Genomic DNA, 25032 nt, shown 5'->3' with positions numbered 1-25032 from the left:
TCTCTCACAGTCAGTTATATAATCAACATTCTTAATTATTCTGAGTTTTTATACTTAAAGCTTTTAGATGCAGATTTAGGACATAGTTTTCTATTAATCTGGTAAAAACTTTGATTTCAAGTAAGGAGCACAAAAATTGTAAATTCTAATGCACTACCTCGTAGGGAAGTGGAGAGGTTGCACGTGGAGGTCTTCAGTATGCCAACAACAGTCCTTCAAAACAAAAGCACTTCCTGCTTGATTCATTCAGAAGAGATGTTGCTGTATTAAACTCTGTATAGCAATAATAATTTGAATTCACAGGTCACAACACCTTTGTGTTTTAGTCACCCTAGATGGCATGTATCTGATGTGTGAATATAAATTTTTTTATTGCTTATCAAGAGGAATTTCATGACTTGACTTGGACCTATATCCAAAGAACTGATACACAACTAGGACTGGGAAAAATGACTCAAAACATCTGTAGACAATACACAGAGCGCACCCAGTCCTTGAAAAAAGGCAATTTCTTTTTTTTTTTTTACTTGCTTGGATCTGAAAATTGGAAGAAATTGAAAACATTTTAAGTTTAACTCTATGGCCACTTAAAAACCCAGGAAAATACACCACTAAATGTGATGTGACTATGATCTGGTAAGGATAGATAAAAGTTGAAATTCTCAATTATGTTAATTTGGGTTTGACACACTCAATGAAATGGCTGCCTTTGAGGAGGACGAAAATCTTGGCCTTAAACAATTATGTTGTTTTCCCTGTATACCATCTCTTCAGTAGGAGACAGATTGATGAAGTAGAGCAGTTGCAGACCAGTGCTTTTGTACATAACTTCCCCCGCTCTTAATGGCTTAAGGCCATGGATGGCAGATCAAACAGCCTCTTTTCACAGAGTCCAGCCCCGACTCCCAGAACACTGCCTTCAACTTGGCACCCAACTGAAAAAAGCTGGTTTGGCTGCTGTTTGTGACAGACAACTGCTATTCCCTAAAAATGCTGGAAAATGTAAGAAAATATACTGCATTGTGATGTAACACAAAAGCAGATACTGCCTTAGCCTACAAAGCCTGATTAGGCTCTGTTACAGAGAATGGACAGATTGAGAGAGGATTAAATAATTTCAAAATAAGGTTCAAAAGAGGCTCAAATAGGGTTCGGTGCCATGTTTCAGTCTAAAAACACTAAAATAAACATCCGTTATGATAAAATGTTATTGTAATCTAACTATGATCTGTTTCACTTTGGTTGCTGTTGCCTTTCACATGAAAGGTGGGATTTTTCTCAGTATTCAGTTTCCATGAACCATGGAAGTTCAAAAAAATGGTTATTTGGATCAATTTGAAAGCTTCTCTGGAATTATATAGAAATGACCAGGAATTAACGTGAAATTTGTACTTCAACTGTAAATGAATCACTCCTACATCCATGTAAATAACTTTGTTATGCCCAAATAATAATTTTGTCTTACAGTCATTTGAGTTACTTGTCAATAGTGATTCCCTCTCGGCTCTTAAATAACCCATTTGTAGATGGGTTATTTGTAGTTAAGGAAAACTATTTTCCAGAGTGGGTTTTTTTTGTACAAAAGTATTTTAATACTTCATTCTTACAAAATGTTATTTTTAACTGATTGCTTAAAAGACATAGAACCAAGTTACCGAAATAGCAGAAAACAATCCAAATGACAATAAAGGACTTAAGAAACTGCAGATTAGTTACCAGTATAGACAGTAGAAGTGGTTGCAATTCTCTTGAATTTAAATTGCATTCCAGAACAAAAGAATTAAAATTATGTGAAAGCTTCTTATTGTTCATAAGCTGTTAATTTATTTCCCTTTTATAAGCTTTAGTAAGCATTAAATCAAATACATTGAACTAAATAATTTCTATTTGAACATCTTTGCTTGGTGCCACTTAACACAGTTTTCTATTCTGTACATCAACATTTACTTGGAAAGATCTTGAGGTTGAATTTAGCTTCAGAATGAATATATCATACTTTGATCCTGTATAAGGACTTGGGCTCTTTGTGGTACGCCACTCTTAACCCTGAAGTGAAAGAGCTCTTCATGTTGTTTATGAGACAAGAACTTTATTTAATATTGACCTCAAGGTCAGGGCTCCCGAAGAAAACCAAGCTGCACAAAGATCTGCTGTTCACAAAACAACAGAGCCACCCACACAATAGTATATTTTCTCAGGCAGTCATATATAATGTCCTATCAACATCAAGTTAAACACCCTAGGGTTGACTGACATGTGGATTGTTAATTATGAAAAATACATGTGTGTGAGCACTTGGTGTAAATGAATTAACAAATTAAGTCCTACTGGTTAGGTCCTTGAAGAAACAGCAGATGCAAATGCAGAGGTGCACAATCTGGAAAATTATTTGTGGGTTCCTTGCCTAATAGCACTAGGAAGATTGCTACCAGTATGTTGATGGTTGGATATGTTTCAGTGCACAACAATGCATTAATTAAAGAATTTATTTTAAAAAAAAATCAACAATAAAATAAGTGTACATTGAATTGTTTTTTAATTAATTTTAACCAACTTATCCATTTTATCTTTTAGTCCATATGAAGATGTAGTGTCTGACCACACAAGAAGATTTTAGGGTGACCTTGGAAGATATTCTGGACAAGGTCTGAACAAATGGATTCCAGCACATGAGGAGATAGGCAATACCAGATGCTGAAGAAGAGCTGTGGTGGAAAGTATGCATTTGATAACAGTTTTGTAAGACGCATACATTGAGGAAAACCCAGAGATAGTATGTGTTGACCTCTGCCCTATAAAAGTATTGCTGTCCAGATTACAGCAGGGACTCCTCTCTGATGAGGCCAAGATTTCCTCATGATTCAGTTGTGCTGACTTTGGCTGCAGTTTGTAGTAAAACCTTCACTGTTCAACTGAAGTTTCGCCTGCAGAGCTTTTGTCCACCACAACCGCCCTTTCAAGACTGCCATCGATGAAGTACACCACAAAGATTTAAAGCAAACAAGTAGACAACTGATATTATTGCATACATGGTGTGATTGCCAATTAAGTGGCCATTAATTTGTCAAAACTGTAGTGGTATGAGAATCATGTAATGCCACACGTACTGTAAATACACACCATTCTATTTGCAGGCATTACAGGAAAGACCAAACAATTCTATGCATGATCTGACTGCTTCACTTACCCTTTTTACAACAACAGACCAAAACTATGGAATCCATCATATATTCAAATATATCAAAATTAAATATCCAGCCACATCAATTCAGCCACTTGCCTGTGAGGTTTTTAAGACCCAGCTGTCGAAGGCCAAAGTTTCCATCCCGTCTATAATTCAGAAAGATTGCAAGCGAGTAGCGGTCCTCATAAAGCTTGGTTCCACGAATGATCCTCAAGTTCTCCAAAGGCAGGTAGTCGAACTGGTTCAGAGCCACCAACACGTAGCCAGTCACTTCTCGTATGGACTGTAAACAGAGTTATAGAAGGTTAATGTTAATGGGGTTTTTTTAGCATTCTGTGGCAAAAAAGTGCCACTGACAACCAATTTTTTTATAGTAAAGACACATGTCAATAATGATGAAAAACTAAAAAACTGGTGATTGTTTTGTGCAATATTGACAGTGAATATTTCTGAGGACTACAGAAATCAGAGTTGTGCTGAAATATTTTATTCCTATACCAAAACAAAGTACTGTACAACAACAAGGTTTGATAATTCTTATTAATTTTAAATAAATGAATGCACAAAACCAGAAAAAATAGAAAAGAAAGGTGCAAACTATTAAACAGTAATGAAAATGAAAGGCCCACATCAGATCCTTGGTAGACCAAGTGTTCAAGGTCACTTTCCACATTTTCAATCATGCCAGGGAGTTGAGTTACAGCATTGAAGGCAGGAGATTTTGCTTCAGGGTTTGTGGCCTCGCTGCAAAACCTGGCTCAGGGTTCAGTGCTCATAGCCGGGTCTCGGCCTGGGGTGACTGAGTCACAAGGACAACCATTGCTTCACACTTTAAATGTCATTTAGGGAGGGTATAACGACTGTTGAGACACTGGCAAGGAGCCACTCATTCAGAGTTGCTGTAGCGTGAATCAAAGTGACAGCATGTGTCCTTTTTCTCCCTTCCACCCATCCGTGGTGGCTGTCATTAGTAGACAAGCAGTCAAAAATGTCTTTCCATGCTTGCCCAACTTATTTTGATAATCAACAAGTCTGTATGTGAAGTCCTGCTGCAACTTGTGCATTGAGCTGAAATAAGTAAGAAGGAAATACCTAATAGTTTAGTGACAGTGACTGACAGCTGACAAGTGGTGTGATCATCAGTCACTGGCAAACAAACGACAATCTCAGCTCAGCTGATGGCCATATGCAAAATATGTTTTCAAGTTCAGATTGTATTTGTTTTTTATGTAAGGGAATTTGTATTCTTCTGTGCATGCATTTTATGCTCAATACTTGTCTGTCCATGCAGCTATTGGTTTCAAGTAAAATAACAAGTTAGATGGCTTATATTATTTAGGATGTGATGAAATAATTTTGTTTGTATGCATTCATCACAAATCTACACTCCATGGTCTGTGCTGGTGTGGGTGAAGTTTTGAATGATTTTACATAGGAAGTTAAACCTTGCAGCCAGTCCATTGTTTTATACTGACAGAAATTACACACAGTGATCTGTCATCTGATACAGATATTTTATATAAATACATGCTTATGTCAGATGTGCAAGGAATGATTAACCGGGTGAGCAGATCTCATCAATTTACCAGTGGACAGTCTGATGGCTTCAGATTGAGTAATCTTGGAAATCATCACTTTAATTGCCTATGTTATGTATTGAGAAAGATACTGTATGTTGCAAGATTCTATGTGTTAAACATCTAGATTAGTAAAAGTTGTGTTGGACAACTAATGTAAAACTACCTTTTTATATAGAGCTTTTACAGAGCAAGAATGTGCTGCAGTATCAATATAAAAGCTAAGCAGAGGAGCTCAATCTTTTTCTCAGATTGTCTGTGTCATATTGGACTATCATGACACGATGACAAGTTTAACAAATACATATGGCAAGTATATGTGTATACTTGCCATAAACATACATACGGCAAGTGCATGGTTCCTTTTAGATTAAGTTTTACAATATAAGGACCAAGAAAACATTAAATCTTCCTGTAAAAGTGTTGTAGATTAAAATGTATTTAAATTTAGATATTAGGATTTGTTTGGAATTGAAAATTAACTTTGATCATAAAGATCCCTGATTATTAGTTTGTGGACCTGTGTTGTAGAACTGTATGTTGAGCTTTTTTCCCCCTTATGTGTAACTATATCCTGGAAATTTGTATGAACACAAGGTGAAAAGAGCTCTTTAGGATATCTATGTAGTCATGTGATAACCTTTCATTCCCAATCCAGGTACTCTTTGCTTCTACACAGAAGCTTGCGCAGAACAGCAGCAACTAAAGTTGGCTGACTGTTTCTAACCATATTCAGAAACTAATAATTACTTCAGGGTCCACATTTCATGGGGGCTTTATACACATTTTTTTCTTTTTCTGAGACTGTTTATTACAGCACTTGCACTGTTGTCGGTTTGTTATTTTTCAGCTCCCAAATCAATACTTTACCAAGTGCAGTCTTGCAGAGGGAAATAAAACAAAGGAGAAAGAAGATGGCAGATGCACACTTTTTAACCCACACATTATTTGTTTGGTAATAAAATGCATGGGAAAAGAGAAACAACTTGTAGTGATTACCAGACCTTGTCGAACTAATGTCTAAATCTGCCTTGTTCATGGCCATTTTTATTAAACACAGATCATCAAGCCCCTCCAGCCTGATAGAGGGACCTGATGCAGCCTAAATGCAAAGTATGGCCACTTGAGAAAAACATGCATCTGGATTATAGCAGGCTGAACGACACACTGCTCCAAAGGGATAGAATGGCTATGTATCCCTTAAGTTGGTGATAACACAAACGTTCACATGGTGCGGTACAGGTACCAATATAATAAAATGTTTACTGTGGCCACATTTTTGTATCTTTGTCTTATTTTATCCACAATTTTGTTGTAAATACACTGAATTTGGTGAGATGCTAATTTCCATCTGTATTCCAATGAACGAAACACAACATACAAAAAACAACATCAATAAAACATAAATAAATAATAAAACAACAAAATAAAAACAATGTTAGAATGGATAAACCTATGTTAAGATACTTTTCACAAAGTGATAATGTATTTTAAAAGGTTCACAAAACAATGTTTCATGAACTAGACACAGGAGGCTCCTAAAAGTGACTAAATATAGCAATTTGTCTTTCCATCAAATTGATTTTCCTTCCTTCTGAACAAATCTGTCCTCACAACAATGCAGCCACCACCATGTTTTAACATGGGGATGGTATATTATGCTGATTTGTAGTGTTAGTGTTCTCCCAGATGTAGCCTTTTACATGTTGGCCAGAAAAGGAAATCTTGGTCCCATCTGATTAGAGCATCTATTTCCACATATTTTAGATGTTCCCCGCATGGGTTGTGGCAAACGTCTTATAGCTTTCTTTCAATAATATATTTTTTTCTACTTCTCTGTACGTTATATACACCATGTTTGTAAAAGCTGTCTTGCTGAAAGCTTCCAAAACTTGAACTGCTGCCCATTCAGTTACCATGAACCTATGACCCCTTGTTTGGCCTGACATTTAATTTGATTGCCATGTCTAAGGTAAGTTCTCATGAGAGGTTTAATCAAATTCTGCTTTGAACCACTTCACAACTTTACCCTGACCTATCTGGCCTGTTTCAGGATTCATAAGTATGGTTATTCACTAATATTTTCTGAAAACCTCTAAGGTTTCCACATTAAGTGCCATCTGAATGCACCTTTTTGTAATGGATGTTATTTATGGGGCTAAATACATAAGCATTGCATATACTTTTTTGAGAATTATGTTTGTAAATATATTTAAATCATGGATACCTTTCTTTCCACTTCAAAATTATGCATGGCTTTCAGTTGGGCTGTCATATAAAATCTTGATAAAACGCATTAAAATTTGTGATTGTAACATCTCTAACATAAAAGGTTCAAATGGGTTCCTAATTATATAAGGCACTGTAAGAACACAGTAAACTTACAGTCAAAATTTAAAGCAAATTATTTGTCAAAAAAGTTTTGAAAAAAATTAAAACAGGTATCTGAAGTACATAGGAGGACCAGCCAAACAAGAAACAAATTTATACAGAGAAGTTAACATATTGTAAGTAAAATTAAATATGATTATTTTATGGGACCCTTCACTGGTGTCATCCGACTTTACATTAATTCTTAAAGGTCAATGAATAAGTATCTCAGCAACAGTGAACAAAAGAAATGGTGAGAGCCAGATTCAGTAGATTAACAGGGATTTCTCCATTTTTCAAACCAAGCAGAAGCATTTGTGAGCGGAAGTGTGGCAGCGGAACAAACCCCTCACTTGAGTCACTGAGACGTGCACCGTTTTGAAATTGAGTCCTTCAATCCCTGAGCTCTGAAGGAAGAAGAGAGGAAGGTTTTGAGTAGAATCAGTGAAGGAAGGACAAAGAATTGGGGAAGAAAGGAACCATGAAGAGCAACAGATTGGCAACAGATGACAGGTTAAGAGTTTGGGTTGTGTTTTACTTAATTTTCAAGACATAATTGATACCATGTTTGAGACGAAAAACAACATAGACAAAAGGTTTGGAGCACATATTATGTTAGAAATGTTGGGGAATGGGCTTGATTAACATTTTTGAAAAAAAAAAAAACTTAGACAATGGTATGATTCCTTCTCATTTCCATACATATTGAGGCAAGCAAATGTTCTATGCAGAGATGCAGCCATTGAAGACAAATACACAGTGCTGGTGTACTGGAAGGGCTTAGGGTTTCCTTCACTAAGCTCGCTTCCTCTATTTCCGTATTGCATCAATAAATCCTCTGCCTGAACTCACTTTCACATCTGTAAGCAGGCACAGAAGCCGGATAAAGTGTCCATAAGTGTAACTAAGAAAATCCCCCTGAGTTCTCTCACAGATCATCCTCAATGTAAATGACATCCAGATTAAAATATTAAGTCAGTGGCAAATGTAAAATGTTTGAAACCATGGGCCAGACATTGATTTTCAAAACTTTACAAACAAAATTGGACAGTCCTTTAAATATGTACCCTCTTCAAAAATGCAACTATCCATTCGTTCATTCATGGTGCTTGTTTCTCCATTTTAATACTGGGCAAGTTTGGATTTGGGTTCAAATTATTAGTGTTTATTACTTTTTCTTTGTTTCAATAGAAAATATTTGTTTCTTGCAAATCTTCAAGAAAAAAATCAACTTAAGTGAAATAATGTAATAACGCAATTACAGTAATGCAGTGTAATAATGTCTAACAAAACCAACTTCATCAGGAAGTTCCCATTTATAGTATAAATACCTCATTTAGATTTTGTTATGATACTCATCAAATATTGTAAAAACAGGCTTGTAGTTTCGAAGTTCGACAATTATTTAACTGGTTGCTGAACCAATTAAATAACTGGTTCTTTATTAAGGGGATAATAAATTAAGGGGATAAAGGAGATTGTTTGCTTTGGACGCAAGGCAACACGGAGCACACCATAAAGATCTAGAGCTCTACAGATGGGACTTAAAGGCAGTATTATGAAAATCAACTTTTTTGCGATTTATAAGGATAAGCTTAATGAATGGATGAGATAGATGCTTATTTGAGAGTGCTGCTTCATCTATAGTTTCAAAACTTTAAATAGTCAAGATTGGAATCTGAGAAAAACAGCAAATTATTCACATCTTTGCTTCTTCACTTTCAGTCAACAACTGTGCCCTTTGAATTGGGGCACTAGTGTCTTAGAAGATAAAGGTCATCACTCACAACAACTTTGTGCTAATTTGAAGTGGCCTTCCCTATACGGGTACAAATATTTCTAAACCCTGCCAGCAAAATGTCCCTTGTAGCACACCATAGCCACAAGATACCCTAGTTGCAGAGGTCAAAGTTTTACATTTTCCTTGAATGTTTCCCTGATGTTTGCAACATCCTAATATTATAACAGCATATTTCTGCTTTAGGAACTCCTTTTGGCATTTTGGTTAATACGACTAAATATATAATCTCTTTTCTAGTTTGACATCCTTGGTTCACTTCTACAGGAAAGTCTTAGAATATCACTTGCAGTTTTGACCTATGTATTAAGTGTCTTGACGTGACGAGCACAGCAGATGTACAGTTCCACCAGGTGTTTGCTAATTACTGTTGGTGTGTTTCATTGTTTGTGAAAACAGTTTAGGTGTTTGAAGCTGATTCTTGTGTTTCTCTGAGTAGTGAGGCGCAACACACAACACTGTCTGGGTGTCATACTTTGAGCTACTCTGTTACAGATTGGTCACTGCTTTAAGCTGCTGCAGCCTACTGCTGCAATGCTGAGAAAAGTTCAGATTTGTGGGGAGTGAGAAAAACCGGGAAAAAATATAAAATTTGAAAAGTTTACTGAGAAATAATTCATTTTACCTTTCTGGTTCATTAATACCAGACTAGATTGAAGCAGGCCAGAGGTAAAGGGCAGACTAAAATAAAGATGTTATTTCTTACGGTACTTGTTTGCAAGTTTTAAAAATATATATTGAGAGTCAACAAAGTTTGTAAATATGTAAGACTGCTATGAGTGATCAATTTTCTTTGGGTCAAAAATGTGGAGCTGAAACATAGGTTTGCACCCCACTTTTAAAAATGGGGTAGCAGCTGATCTGCTTGCTCGATTGTTCAGGCAGGCACCTATGTCACTGATCATGTTCATCCCTATATGACTATCATGTTCACATTTCCTATTGGCTACATTCAGTAGGATAATATACCATGTCACAAAACTTAAGTCACCTCAGTCTGGTTTCTTGAACATTAAAATGTGTTCAATATATTCAAATGGTGTCCACAGTCATCAAATCCAATAGAGGACATTTGTGATGTGGTGACACCGGTGTTTTACATCACAAAGCAAGATCTGGAAAAAAAATAACAAAATCAAACAACAACAACAAAAAACAAGATAAGACACCAATGTCATGCCCAGTGAAGTGACCAGTAAGCATGAGGAAACTCCACTGCACTCACTGACATTCACACACAGCTAGTGACAATGGCCTCCATGCTATCTTCCACTGCCTATCTTCCAGCAGCTCATTCCTATTCCAGCTCAGTTTCAGAATTAAACTTAAAAGATCCATAATTGAGACAGACTCTGCCACCAGCAGGAAAACAATGAGGCAGTGTCCATCCCATGCATTGCTGTGAGTAGCAATAATACAAATGGTGATACTAAATCTTTCTTTACTTTTTTCCCCACCATGAACATAACTTAATAAACATAATCGGTGTTAAAATCGCTGCAATTCTAAAATATTTACTAAATTTTCCACAGTATAATCTGTGCTATTTACAACAATATATATACTGTATGTTTTGCTTGACTAACATAAATAATAAACCATGAAACTTGCATTTAAAAGTTTTTAATGAAGATTTTGCTTAAAGTTAACCTAATCAGCATGGCTGTAGCAGCTGTTCCAAATGATGACACTCATTATCTACCTTATAAAGAGAGGGGACTTCATTAGATCCAATTAGCTTCACATTTTCTTCTACCTGAACACTGCTCGTAATCTAGACCTGAGTACCTGACATTTGCAATGGTATACCAAAACAACCCGAGTTTTATCATTTGTCTTACCTTCAGAAGACGGATAAAGAAGGATACAAAAGGAGAACAGTAAAGTGACACTACTTCCCATGAGAAGAACTTCCAACTCCATCAGAGCACTAGTAATGAGTGGACTCCTATGGGGAATTCTCTAAATTGACTAATTTGTAATTGATTCAGTGCATTAATTACCAGCCTGGTTACGCATGTGTCATGGTTAATATTGGGCCAATCTGACGAGGCTGCGAGTCTTGTCTGCGTTGGGACTGTTCGGGTGAGGCAGCCATTATTTAATTATGCCACACATATATCTGCGGCGAGGCAAGTCTTAATTCGAGAGTAATCACTTCTGCACGTTCCCCTACAATGAACTGATGTGCAGGCAGAGAAAACTGAAGCAGTAGAAGGACCTGGATCAATGTAGCCCATGGTTAACTCCTTAATCAGGCCTGGGAAACAATTCCCATGGTATAACATATCCTTCCAATATAAGAACATAGTGCACTGTCTTGAAAGTTTACCATGACACCAAGGGTCTCACTTTACACTGTGCTGGTGATTTATGTCTACATTTTGTGTGTGTTAGAGCTCTTTGTTATATGTTTATGACAAAACAATTAACAAGCAGCAACTTGTTAATGTGTCAAAGTAGTATTAAAATAAATAATAACATACAAAAACAAACGTCAACTTCAGTAGTTAACTATTCAGTACACAGTATCCATTAAAATGTAGTTTAATGTCAGTATAAATACAGCCATATGTTAAAAGCGTCACAGGCTTGTTAGAAAATATAACTTTTAATTCAGCAACAGCTTGTTTTCAGCCCTGAGCAAAGAGGGAAGATAATAGAGAACTTTCTCTCATTTAATTGAACATTTTTCTGCTTTGATCAGCAACAGACATCTTCTAGCCGTTCTTCAAGTGTTTTGACCTTGCACAAAACACTTGGAGAATAAGAAAAGCAATGCTTTTCACCCAAAAAGTATCTAGATTTTACTGTGCCCTGTTTAAATGTGGCAATATGAGCAGCGCCAACAGTAGCAGCTTAAAATTACAGGGTGTTCTTTATGCAGTACATTTGCTAACTATTTTGACAAATCATAAAGAAACAGATAAGAGACATTCTACAACGTTGTCTCTGACATCTTTAGACAGTCAGAACTTTCACCTAAGCTACAACTTTTTTAGACACAAACTGCAAAAATATGAAACTTAAAAAGTGTGGAAAAACATGCTTCCTTCCCAATTATTGTAGCTTTAGGATTAGATCAATATTTTGCTGTGTGTCATATTTGCCTTTCTAGTTGACTTGGAGTCTCATACCAATCACCCCCTGGGAGTGCTTTGGATTGTCTGCTCAGACCCTCTGTTGCTGGAGGGGAGGTTGTCACACTGTGGCCCGGTTACTTCTGTCCTCCAGCACTACACCACCGAGACTGCTAAGTGCTGCTGTGAGGGAGACTCAACCATCTTAATGGTCCTAAAAGTATTATCAGGTAATAAAGGCTGATAGGTCTCATGGCCCTATAAATTTTAAAGGACAAAGGAAAATAGACATTGTGACTGTTTTGGTCTTAGTCTAAGATTTGTGTCCACTGACTTGGACTTTGACAAATTCTGCATGGAAAAAGGTGAGATGTGGTACTGCAGAAGACATCAAAGCTTGGCAATGAATGTCGAGCTTTGATGTCAAAGTTGTATTGACTAAAATAATCAAAAAGCACATTCTTTTCTGCTAATCAAGTTGAAAATGGAAACTCACATTATTAGTTTTATTTCTGTTCATGTTAAAACCCAAATTTTAGATTTTACAAAAATAGGAATATTACATAAAACCAATTAAAAACAGATTTTGATGACCAAAGTATTGGCCTGACGTGGGAGAAGAACCGTACTGTGCCATCTATGCATGCAATACTTGGTCGCTTGTTTTGGGACTACTTTAGAGATTGGGCAGTGATGTAGCCAATCAAACACTGTGATTAAATCAGGTATGAGTAATCCAGTCTTTGTAGACATGTGCAAAGGTCTGCAGGAAACTGACATGTTTCCAGAAAGCTGAAAAAAGAAGTGCTCTAAAATTTTCTTGTGGACAATTGCACTGACTTTTGTGTACAGATAACATAAATCCCCAAACCATCACTGGGGTATCTTCATCTTGTACAGTGGTGGAGAAAGTACTCAAAAAATGTACTTAGGTAAAAGTACAAATACACAGACAAAAATGTATTCTAGTAAAAGTACACATTTTTACTTGAGTAAAAGTAAAAAAGTACTGGCTTTTAAAAATACTTAAGTACTAAAAGTAAAAGTACTTGCTGAATGCATTACCTACTCGCTAATACAATACCATTAAGTGTACCTATCATATTTAATTTTAATACATCAGAAATGTGGCATTTTAATGAACAATGCCATAGAAAAAGCATGTTTTTATTGTGCTTACTCTCTGTGACAGTTTAGATTTAGATATGTGATTCTATGCATCATTATTTCAGGGATAGAACAATCTTGTCTCCTGTCCTAACATAGCATGAACTTTACTTTTTTGCCACTAGTGGGATTTATTTTGAAAGAAATCTAACAAAAAGGTAATGGAAAAAAGGTGGATGGGGGAGGACATGCAATCAAGGAGCCACGTAGCAGTGTTGTAATCAAGACCACCTAACCCGTGACCAAGTTATGACCAAGACCAGCGCCCCGCGCTACATGACACAATAAAATTAAGTGCACCTATCAAAATAAACAATGCTCAACTATGAACACTGTCCAAGGCGCAACAAGCAAGAAGTAACCAAGCAGAAGGAGCACCGTGACTGTTCTCCCCCTCCCCCCAACTGTAATGTCTGCCACCATGACAGGTGACTAAAACAACCAAAGAGCAATGAGCATGCTCTGCGTTCTTACGTTCTTGTTTTGTTTATTTGCCAATTAAATACATCTATATATATATTTTTTTAATTCAAGAAAATAATAATAGCAACTGCAGTGTATGCAGAGCATCACAAGAACAAAGAATGGCTCTCAGTGAAGCTTTCAGTCCTATAGGACTTAGTAACGATCCGTCCAGAAGAATTGGATCGTTCATGAATGTTATATCATTATATAGCAGATGCGACACCTCAGTCAATACCTCCACTCAATAATTCAGTGCATGAGTGACAACTTTTTTTCATTGCAGATGCAACATACGTATGTCTCCCTGTACAGCTAGGTTTGCTAACATCACATCCACATAGCTTATCTTTCTTTAAGATTCCTTTCCAAGTTACGCTAAAAGTTGGACGAAGTCTCCACTGTCTGTGAAAGCGAAGCGCTGCTGATTTTACATGTCACCAAATCTTATGATTTATGTAGCGGAATTCTATCACTGACGATTAGACAGACATCTTCTGCTGCTCAGAAGAAACCACTGTGCATATCTTGGAGCTCCGCGTGCAAGTGAATGGAGGAGGCGATGGGTAACAACAGACACACCTAGGTCAGCGCCTTGTTAAGTCCCTGAACTTCACATTTTCACGAAAAACAAGTGCAATGCGACTTGGATGTAACGAGTAATGCGACGGTTTTGTAGAAATGCAGTGAAGTAGAAAGTACAGATACTCATTGTAAAATGTAGTGGAGTAAAAGTTGAAAGTATCCATTATTACATCTACTTAAATAGAGTACAGATATTCAAAAATTGTACTTAAGTACAGTAACAAAGTACTTGTCCTTCGTTACTTCCCACCACTGATCCTGTACCTAAATCAACTTTGAGTCTGACTCTCCTTTTATTTACCAAGCTTTACTTTCAAACTTTTTCTCTTTGGCCCAGGTAAGAAACTTCTAATTGAAGCACCAATTCCAGTCTTATTTCACACCTTGCTCAACTCCCCAAATCTCTTAAATGTGCTTTAATCCACATTCTTGTTAAGGCTGGGGTTATCCCTGTTACACGTGTATCGTTTTCTAACAGTCTTGCCATCTTTCCCATTACTGTGTGGGTCACAACATGGTGATAGTATAACCTGTCTGTATTAAAAAGCCTTTCTGAGAAACTGAATTACATGCATAATCAACAAAATTACACTGAAACAAACATCTAAAATATCTTGGTATGTATAATGACTCTATAAATTAGTTATACCATTTGAAATTATTCTAATTTCTTGAGAGGTTCTGAATTGTAAAACATGGCCCACTATCTTATTCACTCAAGACTGTATGCCTAAGCCATGGTATTTCACAGTGAGTCATTTACAATATGTCTGTTGTTATGGGTGAGCAACACTTTATATAAATCATCAGTATAATATGTAAATTAAATAAAAACATCATCATTAAATAAAAACGCCTTCATGATTGGGTTGTAAAAACAATACATCTCCCCAAGATGGATGTAAAAATGCCCACCTTATATCTTCTCTTGTCTTGTCTAAGGTAAGTGATGACCCAGTGAAATGAAAAAGTGTTGGAGAGAAGAAGAAATAGGTGATGTAGCTTCCTGTTCTGACCACAGAGGAAATCTCTGAAATTGAAGATAAAGGTCTTGCTGTCTCCACAGGGAACCAAGAAATCAGTTCTCTGACCCACTTGGCTCTGCACATGCTCTCTCTTCCACACCCCCACACACTTACACACACAGAGGCACCAAGTGGCTGCAAAGTCCAAGGGGACTTATTTGGCAGCAAGACCCAGTTGAAGATTTAAGAATTAAACAAACCCAGAAAACAATCATGTTTAATTAAGATGGTATTCTAAAGTGTTCCGGAGGATTTAGAACGGAACACTTTGACCTAATGTGATTTTTTTGCATATTGCTTTGAGATCATGCTCAGCAATAAACACAAAACGGAATACATTATTTTAGTTTAGAGAAAAAGGACACATCCATAAAATACCATTATGATGGATGTGAATAACTCCCCTTTCTCTTTGGCGTCAATAAACAATGAGACCTTTTACAAGTTCTTTGTAAAGCTCTTTCAAACACTAAAAGTCTAATGTAGATGGATTACACTGCCTTACAAAACCATGTATTCACAAGAAATAGTATATTTTTAAATTAATTGTAACAATATCATGGTCTTGCCTCTTTCTTGTTCAGTAAGAACTGTTTCAATCCATCATCCAGAAATGGAAAGAGTATCTCACAACTGAAAACCTATGAAACTGAAAGTGACAGGGGAGCATTAAACAGAGAAGGGTTAATGATGCTGAAAGAAAACCTTTAGGGTCCCCATGTTTACAGCAAATCATTTAGGGGCCATAGCAAACAATTAGAAGATGGTGCTCAAAACAAATGAGATCAAAATACTATAATTCTTTTTGCCTATATGTACAATAAAAGGGAATGGATGGAGCAACACCCCAGATAATATTGATCACACCATCTAAACAGTGAAATATTGTGGTGATAGGACCATACTGTGAGTATGTTCCAAAGTTCCACAGTGGGCCTAGGAACGTAGAAAAACTTTTGATGAGATCAAATAGAATATAGAAATTTTCTAAGTCAGAAAAAGTTGCCACTTCTCGTCCAAGTATAGTCTAAATGAGTCCGAGTTTTGATGAGGAGGCTCTTTGTACATCCCATGATGTGGAGGCATTCATGTTTATGCTTATTGCTGTTGCAGTATCAACCATACTTACAGATTATTATTAACATATATCAAACTCTGTGTTTTTTCAAGTATTTTTTTCAAAAGTATTTTTCAGTCAGCTTTGCTGTCATTTTGGTCTTTCATTACCACAACTCATTTGCCCAATCTTTTTTGGGCAAAGGGGCAATAGCCCTTTTACTGTCAATGTTAAAGAAAGAGACAAAAAAGTCAGAGCAATTTTGGGTTCCAAACTAGTTGTGCACTGGGCTAGACAAAAGCCTGTGTAATTACAGTACTAGTCACTTGTCCATTAGTGATAGAGACTTAGTCTCTCACATGGGTGGAGCTGGCACTGTCAGTGCATTTATTTCATGGTAAAAGCTGCAATTATACCAAAAGATACTCTGTATAAGTGTGTGGGTTTTATGTTTCTTTTTCATTCATGGTTATATACATTCTCTTCTCTTACAATCTTTCTTCTGTTCCTTTATCTGCACTTTGTCACTTTTTTACATGGGGATATTATCTGAATATAACAGTGTCATCAACTCAATGAGCAATTAAGGTATTCTCTCATCTATTTAGAGGGATAATAAGACTCATTGTGGGCAGAACAGGAACTAACACCTGCACATGCACACCCACAGAGGAGCACATACATTTTCATCAGCTTTTATTGGTTTCTTCTGTTTCCTCCTCAGAAAACAGCAGTAACTTTGAAAGTGGTAAGAATAAGAAAGTTTGTTTTTGCAGAGGATAGACCTCGATTGGCCATATGTACCCTATCACAGGATTAAACTTAAATGAAAACAATATAAATCTGGGATATTTGATCTATCCTTATGTTAAGTATAGATTAAAAAACACCAGCTGTTTTTCCACCTCTCTTCATCTACAATACATTAACACCGTTGTGAAATACAGGAATACGTATTTGTATGTATTGGGAAGAACTCATAGCAGAGCTCAGAAAACATCGTTAGATGTAGCTGCCAAATTAATTCTCAGTATTTAACATGGCTTTTATCAGTTCAACTCATTTCATGCATACACTCCTAATCAAAATCCTAAGAAATTAAAATATTTGCATTTCATGCAGGTGGTCCATAACCAACCTATAGGCAGAGTTTCAAAACACAAAAAGTAAAAAGAAGAAACAAGTACAAACAAGAAGTTATTGAAAAGTGCATTCAAACTTAAACAGGTTGTTCATAACCTGATCAAAAATTTAGGACCGTAGGCCTAGAAAGTCAAAATCTGAACATTAATCTGACTTTCACCTCACATGGTGATAGAGATGCACATTTTTATGAGCCTGGGGTGGTAAAGGCAAACATGATTTGAATTTATTTGAACATGGCACGATTAAGGTGCACGACTAAGGCATGTTGCATTGCTTGGGAATGACGTTGTTCTTGGGATTGGTTGCGATATAGCAGTCATTGTAAATATCTTAAAAGGAAAAAATCTTAATTGGTAGAGGCAAAATATCTTTACTGGTTCTAAGACGAAGGATCCAAAGGGACGCCCGTGACAAGAAAGGATGATCCTTAGCTCAACTGAATGCCTTTACTAACACTTCTCTGGCCCAAAATCCACAACATGTCTTTTGGGGTCAGGGTCCCTTTGTCAGGGCTTAAAGAAGAATCAAAACCCACAAAACTCTCCTTACTCTCCTAAATTTTTAGTTTCTCTTCTTTTATTTTACCCAATGAAGACATATACACGACAAAGTTAAATAATGTTCTAAGAATAAAACTAAACTCAACTGCATTACAGAAAGTAATTCTCTCAACAGAATATATCAAATATATATATTTTTATTTAAAAATCAACAATTGCATTTTCTTAAGTGACCATATTGCTTTTGTTATTTGTTGATAAGGTACAGTTATAAAACATTTGGTCTGTGTTGCTGCATTAATGGTTAAACACACATACAACTTGAGTCAGGGGTCAAAACGTATTGAGATAAGTGATAATTATTTGATGAAAAGTAAAATTGTAACCTTTTAATCTGGTTATTCAGTTGGTATGAAATCATTTTTTTTGGTATGCATGACTAGAATTGTCAAAATCAAATCAAAATTTGAAGTTGACCAATTTACCATTTCTTATTTTACTCTATTAAAGTGTTAATTAAAATAAGAAATGTATTGATAATGGTTTTCTCATTGATTTTAATCATCTCTTTCATTTAGTGTTATTATTAGACAATTTAAAAATAAAATTATAGTTCAGAGGGAAAAACATAAAATGATTTTAATGGCACAACAACATAAGGTTTACTGTTAACTAAACTTCAGAGTATATTGGTGTATGTAAAATTATAAACGATGAAGGAAGAAAAACATTTTGCTTGTAAAGGGCTACTGATCAATGTATTCTTGTTTGCAAGAGAGAACGAGAAAGAGAGGTACTTTACCTTTTATTTCAAAATAACTTTTCTGATTGTAATCATTAGGAAGGATGCTCAAGAACTGTATGTTCATTCCATGCAACCTGGAGGATTGAAGTCAGCCATAAGTCTTTGGAAAGACAGTTAGAAACACATATTTGTCTTTTAAGACTTTGCTGCCATCCTTCTCAAGATAATTTAGCTTGCATGGGTCAAAAACCTTGACTAAAATGCCCTCCAAGGCCACCCGCCACACATTAGCCCGACTATTCTCTCTTGACCATTTATTCCCCAAACCCGCTGGTAACATTGGTTGATGGCTAATCAACTTTCAGCGCCTCCGAGTGTGTTATTACATAGCAATTGATGAATGGTACAATTACACCCTGTGTCACTTAGCTAAATGGCTATGTAATTCTAATGAGATTTTATTCAAACACTGACCGTAAGGAGAGCTGGAGGTGGGATGCTGAAGGAATCGGAGGTAGAAATGCTAAAGGCAGCAACATAAGCGATTGAAGCAAAAAAAGAGAGGTGGAACAGGAGGGCTTTAAGGACAAAAAGATACTCAGGTAACAGGATTAATATGTTTTTATTTTATCAAATGAAAGTAGTGAAAAACCAGCTGGCATCCTAAGGATGTCAACTGTCTTACAGTGAATGTAAATTTTAGTGCAGAGTTACGATAGTGGTTAAAATTAAGCTATTTTAGCAACTAAATGAAGACTAGGGTAACTGGCTTCCTAGTTCTGTGTCCATTATTTAGTATTGGTGTATTAATACAAATAGATCAATGCATATATATCACTATTATTATCTGGATTTCTCTAACATGACTTAAATGAATAAATAAATAATAAACAGATTTCATGCAATCCCAAATCTGATCTGGGATTGTCTCATTCTGCAGATTGAGGTTTTTAAGTATCGAATTACTCTCCCTGATCAACATAAAACACATATCCATATTTTAATACAGAAATAATAAAACTGTTTGGAAAGAGATTACTAATTTAGTTAAACTGAAGTTTGTAAAATATTTGTAATTCCTACCACTGATTATTTTTTTCTCTACTGCTAAATTTTTTCTAAATATTCTCACTGTGGAAAAGATGTCAAAGTCACATGTAGATAGTAACTAGTTTCATTTACTCAGTGACACTTGAGTAACATTTTGGGTGAAAAATACTTTTAAGAGTAACATTGTACTTTTTTTTGAGTAATATTATTATTACTCAACTTTATATGTTTAATTGTGATTCTATCGAAGAAGGAGACAATCTGAGAGCAAATAAAGCCGTGCACTCCTGGATTTAATCATTTCTATTTCTACCACACACACCAGTCAAAAATTTTTAATATATTTTTTTTTGAAAAGTCCAGTTAATTCAGAAACTTTATCACTAAGTGAAACACTATTATGTAGATTAATTACAGCCAGATTAACATTTGAAAGCATTCTTTTCTGTTAATTATGATCATTTCCCACTTATAGGTAAAAAAAAAACCTAGACATTTTAAGTTAGGATATTGCATCAGACCAATAAAAAAAATTAACAGAAAATTTTGCTGTATAAAATTAATTTTAGTACCTTCCCCAAAATGTTCAGATTTAAAAGGTACTTCTATGCTGTTAAACCAGTCATTGAAATACATATTCTAATGTTTTGAATATGCCTGATTGTAATGTAAGATTGAGATTTTACAAAACAGACAGGGTGAGTAAATAGCCTGATCTCAGACAGAACTCGTACTGCTGAGGTATACTATAACTTTAAATGTGTGAACAGAAAAATAAATCATAACAGCAGGAGAGATGAACAAAACCCACTATAGAGGACTAGGCTAGCCAAAACCACAAGGTTCCTTATTATTATGCATGGAACTACAAGCAGAAGTTGAATTCAGAAAAATGAAAAAAAAAAAAAAGCCAGAGGGGATTATAGTTGCAAGTGTTTTCAATAGGTTCAGCTATCAATGATGACTTGGTAATGGGGATGATAAAATGTGGTTCCAGAGGAGCAATTCTGCTTGGGAGTTAAGCCTAAACACATGCCATTCTTAAAAAGGACTCCCTCAAGTGACACTGCATGCAAGAAGTGAACTGAAATCTTACTCCATATCATTCAAATTTCGTTTATTCATACATTTATTGATTCATTTTTTTCAAGCTACAGAAGAAGCTAGATATGAAGTCTAAATGCAAACTGAGAAGCAGGGTGGTCTGTTCCTTTTTCAGCCCTGCTTATCCGTACCTGTTTTACAATAGCAATTTATTTGAAAATATGCAAAAACAGCCATTATTAACTTGAAAATCTCTACCAACCAGTTGTGGACTGATTCATTTGTGCACCTAATTAATAGACTATTCAGTTTGCTTTTAAAATAAACCACAACTTTAGAATTTGAACAATATGAAAGAATGCACCTATCCTTCCTAGGGGGAAATAACTGAGTTTGGTGATGATGGTCAAATATTGTGGGAGAAGGTTGTTTTTTTTAGATACTTGAGTCGCAATTTTGTTGAAGAGTATTTTCATCTTTTTGAAAATGAAAAGGAGTTTACAATATTCCAATGGTCTCATTAGTTACCAAATCTCAATCCAAGGAAGCACCTTCATGATGTGTTGAAATTAGAGATTTACAGTACAGACCAAAAGTTTGGACACACAGTTGTGTCCAAACCTTTGGTCTGTACTGTACATCATGGAGGTGCACGAATTAAATATTAAACTAAATTAGAAATAAAATAAGTTCAGAATGCAAACAGGATTCAGTTGAATACCACCAAGGTGAACCAAATGAAGAGGCCAGGAAAAGTATGTGTGAGTAGAAGAACTTCCAAAGTTGCAGATATGCACAGCCTAAATATGTATTTGATGGATGGGGATTTGAGAGAAGTGTTGCCATGGCTAAGAGTAACTTCTCTAGTGCCATATTTCACATAACGTCCCATGCATATCCATGCATACACAAATAAAAGTGTTTGTCAAAACACACACATACACACCCACAAACTTGACACAGTCAGATTTTGACTATCATTTACTGCTGCTTTTCAATGCAAAAATGGAGAGTCATTCATTTTAAGGTGCTGCTGTCCCCATATCTCTCACATTCATCTTTTTCACACACATTCACATGCTATATATTTGGTAACTGCTGGAGGTGAAAGAGGAAACTTGGAAAGTCAAATGCTGTTATTTGGAGGGGACAAATTAAATGTATAATATCTCAAATGTCAAAGCCTGTAACATGACAATACAGAGGAGACTACAATCTTGCCCTGTCATCAAGGTCTTTATGATAATTGGTATCACAAACCTAAGAAACTATTTGAGCCCAGTGGGAGTGTATAAAGTAAGCTGTGCAGAATGAGAAGCATTATCTGAGAAAAGAATGAGACCGGTAAACATTTAGTACAAGGTGAAGAGAATGCACCATTATTTCAGTCCAAAAGTCAAACTTTTGCTCACTAGCCATTCTCCTCAGGACTTCTCTCTCAATGGTGTCATTTCCAACTCCACACTGTCCTTCTTCGTGTCAAATTAAAGTGATGGAAGTGAACTTGAGGAGACACTAATTGCAACTGTCAATCCAATCTAGGTTAGGGCTGAAAGACAGGGGCTCCCAAGCACTTCATCAGTCTTCATTAATATTGAAGGAGTTTGCTGAGGAGCATGGGGCCAATGTAATCTGCGCTCATCTAACAGTGCATCAGAAATTAGGAAGCTGGGGAGGGCAGTGATGGTACCCAAGGGACAAATATGCCAGTCAAAGAGGAATATGAAGCGAGATATCAGGGGACAGCAATGGTGTGCAAGAAAAGTGCCTCTAAATTTTGTGGGAAAATAAAATGCAAAATAAGCATTTTTAGATCTCATGAGTACAAATGATAGACTAGCCTAAGATAATTTACTACCACTGTAATATGCTACTGTATGGCATCTGCATCAGATTTACTGCAAATACCTACAAAATTGGGTTCCATCTTGGTGGTAATTGCTTTTCTCTGAATATTGATGAAATAGAATACATTCTCTTAAGTAACTGAATAAAATAATTCTGTGTATTTTTCCAATGTAAACAAATGAAAAACTTTTGCTCACTCGCTAAATGCGAGAAAAAAAACAAAAACATTCTTTGCTATTCTAATTCAGAAGTTTGCATTTGGTCAGTATCAAAGATAATTATACTGTATGACTTGGGTCAAACAAGACTTGGGTTTCCTTCCACAATCCTTTTTATAGGTTAAATGACCCAATTCAGCAAGTCCTGACACAGATAGAAGCAGGAGGATGTGTTTTACTGATCACCATGCTGCGTACATGTTGAGATTAAATTATTAATAATGTCTCACCATATAATGTCTTTACACTTAGATCAAACTGAGAAGTATTTTTAGATTTGTCAACAAAGTTGGCTTTCTGACAACAGCATTAATAAAGGTTATCAATATATTTTTCACATTTCTAAATTTCCTCAAACATCTAAGGCATTGATGCCAATTAAACATAATTTAAAAGCCATAACCTGAGTAATAAGTTTGAGTGTTATATATCAAGTATTATCTGAGACATATCCATGCTTTATTGGGATCAATAAGGTATTTTTGAATTTGAATTTGTAACCACAGTGTGCCTATCTTCTGATGGCTACTTTCAGCACCAGCTCACAATCCAAAAGAAGACTTTTGGGATGTGGAGGGTTTCCCCCAGTGTGTTATAAATCTGGCAGGCCACCAGGCCTTAGCTGCTCCCTAGTAGCCAGAAGCTAGTTTTACTGTTGGCGCATTGCTTTCACTCTGCCTGATTGTGCACGTGGCGTATATTGAGTGTGCCAACTTTTAATCAAAACTGTGATTGAATTCATTATAACATGTACATGGTTGTTCTTTTCTAAATTTCTTTAGGTGGGTAAAATGTAAAATAATAATGTGTATGTTTAAATGTGAGAAATATAGAGAACATGCTTATCAAACTGTTACATTGATTGTATTATTGGTAGAAAAAAGTTTAAAGATTGCTGTAGATGCCACTACCATCACATTCTAGATCAAAATGGGGCTTTTGGAAAATTATGGTCTTTGTCTTTTAATGCTGCCCTTAGTGACTCTTCAATGAATTGTGCACTTGACCTTACACTTGTTCAAATAAGTCCCAGCTGTCATAGTGATGCTCACCAGATGGAGAGCACAATGTGCGCGCCAGTGAGCAGGAATAGACTAATCGGCAACTAAAGGTTAAAGACATCTTGTAACTTCAGTCAGGAACAACCTACATAGTTAAAATTGAAAGGTTGATGTCTACATGACTGGTAATGTGTTTATACTGTCCTCTTTGGTCACTTTCAATGGGGATCACAGAGCAGGGTAGTTCATATAAAAGTAATGTAAGCAGTAAAAATATCCTCCCATTCTGCACTTTCAATCCCAGCTGACTTGACCTTTTCAGAGAAGGGACCATCTACGAGTTAATAGTATATGGATGCTTCAGGAGTGAGCAAACATTTTGCTCAAGGGAATCACATATTCATATTAAAACAAAGCAAAACTAACAACATCAAAAAAACCCAGAAGAATCAAAAAATTGTATTCACCCTTTGTGGCTGAAAGGACATTAACTGATGTTAATGTTAACTAATCAGAGATATCAATGAAACAAATGTTTTCTTCCCTTAATCCTGAGAAAATATACAAAGTTTGTGATCAAGGTAATATGACTTTACTTTTGTAAGATCAACTATAAATTAAATAATAGTAAACTATCTTATTACATACTTATATTTGTCTCTTCATACAAAGTAATTTTAAGTTTGTACCATTTTATTGCTGATTTCTTGTGTAATCAGCAATAAAGTGTAGTCAACCGATACAATTTCTGCTGACCTGGAAATGACCTGGAATGTTTAAAACATAGCATGATATAGTATTTACATTCATTGAGTGCAATTGGATGATTTTTTTTTTTAATCTAATTGAGATCTTGCATAATTTATTACAACTTACTAAATATGTTCATGGTTCTCATAAGTTAGTCAACTCTAGACATAGAAACTCTTGTTTTACAAAATGTTTTGCACATTGGCATTTTATTTCAGTATGCTATTTATGAGATGTCCTAGTTTTTGGCACATCCTTAGCTAAGAAGTAAACTTTCTAAAGATACTGAAACAACACAAGCTACTATATAATCTTATTGTAAATGTCTGTCAACATCACTGATTTAAGCTAAAAATATAATAGGCAGTGTTTCTATCAAATCAGCTCTATTAAGAAATAAAACAGGTAGACTGCAACTAAGTGTA

General features: G+C 35.7%; 1 protein-coding gene across 2 annotated transcripts in view; it reads right to left on the bottom strand.

The window, feature by feature from the left end:
• The window catches only part of erbb4b (erb-b2 receptor tyrosine kinase 4b), a 280695-nt gene that overhangs the window by 117867 nt on the left and 137796 nt on the right, over positions 1 to 25032 (bottom strand). For both annotated transcript variants that reach the window (XM_028023799.1, XM_028023797.1), the window contains exon 3: positions 3281 to 3467. In XM_028023799.1, the coding sequence (XP_027879600.1) occupies positions 3281 to 3467 (187 nt within the window). The remainder of the gene's footprint in view (positions 1 to 3280; positions 3468 to 25032) is intronic.

This window comes from Xiphophorus couchianus, chromosome 7 (assembly GCF_001444195.1).
Source record: "Xiphophorus couchianus chromosome 7, X_couchianus-1.0, whole genome shotgun sequence".
Lineage (NCBI taxonomy): Eukaryota > Metazoa > Chordata > Actinopteri > Cyprinodontiformes > Poeciliidae > Xiphophorus > Xiphophorus couchianus.
This window is presented reverse-complemented; position numbering and strand designations above follow the sequence as displayed.